We start from the raw sequence: 6,009 nt of genomic DNA on the forward strand, positions 1-6,009 counted from the left end.
CAGACCTTGTCAGTTCCCAGCTGCTTGAATTCGCTTTATTTTTTCCCCCCTCTCTCTCCCCGATGAGATTTTTTTTTTCTCCCATCATGTCCCGATTCCCTGCTCCTGCTTTAAAACACCCTCGGGCCATACCTCTCCCCGCTGCAGTCCCTTTTCCCCGTTCTGTGTGTTAAGGCTGTAAAATCAAACAGTAAGAATTACTCGATTTTCAGATCCTCGCAGCAGGGAGCAGACGCTGGGGATGGCAGTGCCAGCAGCGCGGCAGCAGGGACACCCTCCAGCAAAGACTTCAGGTGAGCAGCCAGCCTGCAGAGCAGCAGCATCGCCTCTAACACCCGTTTCGCACTCTTGGCCATATTGCTGTCAGGCAAACAGTAAGCAAGTACATTGAAGTCCCTTCAAAGCAGAAACCTCTGTGAAAGCATCCTGAAGGCCCCTGGGTACTTTTTCTGGAATACCTAGGGAATGGACGCAACTACAGAGCTCAGATAATGTATTGAATATAAACTATTATCTTTAAGTTTCAACTCAGTTTTCTTTGCTACTAATACTTGACGTTTCTGTATTGACTTAGGTCTTCACGTAGATAACAGGTAATTAAAATTTATTAAACAGTTTTAAATGGACATCTTATCTCTCCACAAGCTCTGTAATGGAGTTGTTGCTCTGTATTACAACTAGGGAAACAGGAGCAAAGAGGGGCAGTGACTTTCATAGCTGCTGAGGAGTTGAGCATCAGCTGACACCACAAGTCCAGACTTCTGGTCTGGTGGGCAAACCGCTGAATGCATTTTGATGAGCCAGAAGGCACAGAGCGAGTTAGCTGTAAGCCAGAGATCACAGTGGTCCCACTTCTAGAAGCAGGTGGTTCTTTACTTGTTCAGAGAAACACAACAACAACATTTGCTTTTTGCTAACGATTTATTCTTGTTTTTTAAAGCCTCTCCTTGCTGGACACTAACTTACCAGCTGAAGCAGAGACTGAATTGCGCAGTTTTATCGCTAAGCGTCTTACTAAAGGAGCCCTGTTTGAAGGAATGGGCAATGTAGCATCAGTGGGCCTGAGGTAAATTTTTTAAATCATTTGTGAATGAGAAACTGTAAGAAACATTGGTAGAATTGCACATCTTGCTATCTGCTGCTGCACTTAGATTTAACCCTGATTCCATGTTCTCCATCTATTGTTGCTGTTAATAACAGCTTATGAAATGGCACTTTCCTCTCTTTCTAGGTAGCTTTGAGAAAAATATTGTAGTAAATAATTTACTGTTGGAATGCTTAAAAATTACTACATGTGTTTATGACTAGTTCTTTTTAAACTGTGACTGCACCAGAGGGAAAAAAGAAGAGGTCTAAGAGCTCTGTATATGATGATAAAAGCCACCAGTGCTAGCGGATGAAAATTCTTTACAGAAATCATGTATGACTGCTTTTTGCACTTATTTATTGTGATGTATCTGTAACAAAATAATTCTCTTTTTTTTCTGCATAGCATACCAGAATATAAAGTTGGTTGTTATTACTGTCGTTTCCAACAAGAAAATCTTACAGAAGTGGCAACACTGGAATCAGACATCAATGCTCCAGAATATGTGGTTTGTTTCTTAGGTGGCTCAGAGAAAGGTCTGGAACTATATCCTTATCTTTAACTTTCTTTATCTTTGTGGAGAGGGAGATGATGTAAAAATTATGTTCTTATTTGTCTGTTTCCTACTTGCAATCAGCTCATTTGTGCACACCTTCCAGTAACTGAAAACATCAGTAACAGCTGACAGTAACAGCAGGGAAAAATGCAGGTCTTAACTGATGCATGTTGTTTTCCTTAAGAAGATACTTTCAGACTTGAGCTGGACAAATATGTTCAAAGCCTGAAGATAAACCTTGATTTGGAGGTAAGGCCTAACTTTCTTTTTAAGTGGTGAAAATTACTATATATGCAAATTAATTATGAAGACAATCTGGAAGATTTAGTCTACGGAGACAAAATAGGTGTTTTAAGTACTAGTATGAAACACTGCGAGAGATACTTGATTCACTGTTGTGACAGTCTGAAGTGCTATCAACCACCCAAGTCTAAAGGAAAAAAAAGAGAGGGGGGGACTCTTTTGTGCCAGTCATAAATCTCCTAAAGGTTACTTGCAGTCAGATTCAGAGAGAAGAATGACTAATAAAAGGTAAAGGTCTACAGGAAAGTTATCAGTCTCCACCTGGATTCTTATCACTTCTGAATGTTAAGGAAGGATTTTTGGTGGTTTTTCTTGTCACATTTTTTTCTAATGGAAACTACGCATTTTAACTCTCTCATCCTGCCTGCTGTTGCATGGTCTTTGCTCAGTATATACCATAATATTTCAGTGCTGTCTATTTCTTAAAATGCAAAGCCCTTCATTGCTGATAAAATGTGGCTTTAAATGTCAAACTCATTATTGTAGTTTACCATGGTTTGAAATTAAGAAAGTTCTGACATCCAGATATCTCAGGTTGAATAGATTATTAATAGGCGCCTATTTGTGTAGAAATCTAATTTGTAGATAAAGTTTTAATGTTTCAACTTGTTACAGCAAAAAACCTTGGAGACCTATGTTAACCCCTACTTGAGAAGCTGGTTTGAGAATGCCGTATGCCCTATTCAGAGAGTAGTTCTGCTCTTCCAGGAGAAACTCGCCTTTTTGTTGCACGCCGTAAGTGTACTACTTCAAACTGGGTAACTAAAAAAACTTCAGAAGGAATCTCAGTGACACCAAGATGTTCAAAATGTTTCTTGAATTTGCCTTCCCAGCCAGGAGTAAATGAGGAACAATTCTTTTTTTTTTTTTTTTCTTTCTTTTGTTTTTCAAATTCAGGGCAAGTACCTTTTCCCTGCTTTATTGCTATGGAAGCACTTACCAATTTCTTCTATTAATATTTATAGTAAACTAATTTTAAATTACATAGTAGTGTCGAAGTTGAAATTAGAATGAGAAAATTAGAAACAGCATGAGAAAGCTGTCCCTGCTGTAGTTCCTCTGAACCAAAAGGGATGTTATATTGCATATGTGCCTCATGTAATTCACTGGAAACAGAAAATAAATTAATCCTAGCTCTAGTCCCTGAGTTTGAGGAGGCTTTGGATGGAAAAGTGAATAGAGTGTAACTGCTGTGTTTCTTTTGAATGCAGCTGCAATGACGATAATATGGAGTATTCCTTTAGCTTCTACTCTTTCTCTGAAAAGAACAATTTTTAAAGTACCACATTACATATTTATTGCTAGTAACGGCAACATAGCAACAGAAGTAATATCAAAGCTGCATCAAGATTTCTTTGTTTGTTTGTTTTGTTTTAAGGCTTTGAGTTATACTCCTGTGGAAGTCAAAAATGCAGATGAAAGAACAGAAAAAGACATCAGCAGGTAAAGACACTTTGAGACCAAGGAACCTGTGAGTAACTTGGCTTTTGTGTATGACCGCCTCCTGTTCTTGCTGTTCAGGAACTGTAATGAAGCAAGCTGTTCACAAGAGCTTTTTGTGTCAGGTTTCTGGCAGCTGCCAGCCTCCAAGGACTTGTTCAGGAAGGCACAATGACCTCCTTGTGTATTGCCATGACTGAGGAACAGCACAAGTCAATGATTATAGACTGTAGTGGACCTCAGCCTCAGTTGCATAACGCAGGTGAGATTACAGCTGTAAGCACTGCTTCATGTTCCTTCACTTATATCCATCAGCTGCTGGGAGTTGTGGACATTAGAGGTAGTTGAGGATATTGAGAAGCTCATAGGTTCATACCCAGCAAGTTTGAATTCTGGCTGGAAACTACGGCACCTATTTTCCTGAGGTAACAGCGTAGTTTGTTTTACCAGGTAACACTGGAGCTCTGGTTTGAAAGTGGTTGATAATAAAATCCACAATGCATTCAGTTTGCGGACCATCAAACGACAACTAGTACACTTAAGGGAAGCTGCAAAACTTTTTTTTCCCCATCATATTTTTGACAGATGTTGTGAAAAGGGATTCAACAATCAGAACAAAACTTCATATAATCACTGTAGCTATGTTTGCTTTTCTTTTCCACATGTATTGTTTTTCTTAAAACTTATTTCCTGGCCCAGGTATACTATTACCAGTTGTTACGTGAGAGTGGTTAAACCAGGCAAATGCAGCTATAGATTTTGTTGAGCTCATTTCCTTTTTCTCATCTCTTCTCTGTGTTCCTGAGCACATAACAGGAAGCAACAGATTCTGTGAGGACTGGATGCAAGCTTTTGTGAATGGTGCTGAAGGTGGAAATCCATTTATCTTCCAGCAGATTTTGGAAAACTTTAAATTGAAGGTACCTGTTCATATATGTTAAAGACTTGGAGAAGACACCAGGGTTACTGAGGGAGCAAATACTCTTTTTGCAGCAAATAAAAGGTTTAGGTTACGTATGATGTCTGTACATCATTACCTGATTAACACTGAAGTAAGATGAGGACTGGCTTACTCTAGTTGACACGACCAGAATGTGAAGCAGCGTGAAGGTTTCCTCAGCAAGTACTCCAATGGCATTTTCTCATATTTAAAACAAAACCCACTTTTTTTTTTTTTTCCTTCAAATACTGCTAATTTGGGCTGTGCACACACAATATCGTATAGTTGCATAACATGGATTCAGTAGTTAACGCTTCTTGAGGTGCTCTTTCAAAGTAGAGGAGAAGAACTCCTGATACAAGTTTGGACACGATCAAGTGGTGTCCACTCATTTTACATCATTACAGTAACAGTGGCAATGTGCATCACAGACAGTACTCAATTCTTACACTACTCTAGTAATATACAGTTCCTATTGGAAATGCTTTTGCTTCTCCTGCTATTCTTCCTTCACTTTTCCCCATGATAGCTTATTTTCTTTCCAAGTACAAGGATAAGAAAATGCTCTGTTCCTCTTTTCCCAGGCTATACAAGACATTAACAACCTGAAGAGGTTTATCCGCCAGGCTGAAATGAACCACTATGCCTTGTTCAAGTGTTACATGTTTCTAAAGAACTGTGGCAGTGGAGACATCCTTTTGAAGATTGTTAAAGTGGAACATGCAGAAATGCCAGAAGCCAGAAATGTAGTGACTGTCCTTGAGGAATTCATGAGAGAAACATCAGTGGCTTAAAATTATCTTAATTATTCTGTACTCATTTGAGGGTATTGTATAAAACATTAATTCCTTCTGTGCAGCTTAGTTTCACTATTGCAGGATTTTTAATTTATATTTAAAAGTATTACCTAAGTCAAACCTAAGTTGCAGTTTCATCTGCCTTTTCTCTTTTTTAGATAAAGCACTATGAGTTTTTAATGGGTAAATATTGGATCATGCAAACTCTTGCATAGTTTTTGGTGTTTACCAGATTCTCGAAATGCATTGCTCCTTTTCTGAGGAAATCATGACATTTGGTTTTTACAGTCATTGCATGAAAAAACCCACAAAATCCCTTACCTGGCAAGCATTTCAGTGTTTTAAATATTTAAATATCTTTAAAATGATCATGTCTAATCAGGAAAATCTGGTTACTTTTGTTTTAATATATAAAGAAGCATAAATATCTGGATAAATCATAGTAAATGAATTAATCGTATTTGTTTATATAAGAGAACATAGGTAACAAGTCTGTAGCTAGTTTCCACATTCTGCTTTCAAACTGGCAGTTTGTTCTCCTGTTACGAGATAAGCAACTTGTTAATTGGTATGAAACAGAACTACCTTAAGATTAAACAGTTTTAGGAATCAGTTTGTATGTGCTTGTATGTATGCGTACATACACTGGACAGGCGTTAAATTCCCAGGCTTGATGAAACCCGTTCTTCGTTAGTTTGTGTTGTGATCAGGACCTTCTTAGTACCCATTTTGCGTAACTGTAAATAATCATGTTTTTCACTTGTGGAGAATTAAACCTGAAAATTTTCCAGATGAAATATTAACTTTAAATTAATAGAAACTTCTTCAAAAATGGAAGTAAAATAAGTTCAAGTTAATTATTCAGGCTTTAAAACATTTCATTGTA

General features: G+C 37.9%; 1 protein-coding gene across 1 annotated transcript; it reads left to right on the top strand.

Moving 5' to 3' along the window:
• Positions 1-212: 212 nt before the first annotated feature.
• LOC104466563 (chromosome unknown open reading frame, human C17orf75) lies at positions 213-5,120 on the top strand (the record flags this gene model as incomplete). The annotated part of the gene is made up of 9 exons (XM_010080026.1): positions 213-293; positions 941-1,066; positions 1,493-1,633; positions 1,835-1,892; positions 2,562-2,681; positions 3,325-3,389; positions 3,512-3,648; positions 4,203-4,306; positions 4,911-5,120. Coding segments are annotated over 9 exons (1,042 nt in total), but the record flags the coding sequence as incomplete, so codon positions are not given.
• Between the last annotated feature and the right edge of the window lie 889 nt (positions 5,121-6,009).

This window comes from Pterocles gutturalis, unplaced genomic scaffold (assembly GCF_000699245.1).
Source record: "Pterocles gutturalis isolate BGI_N339 unplaced genomic scaffold, ASM69924v1 scaffold47199, whole genome shotgun sequence".
In the NCBI taxonomy this organism is placed as follows: Eukaryota; Metazoa; Chordata; class Aves; order Pterocliformes; family Pteroclidae; genus Pterocles; species Pterocles gutturalis.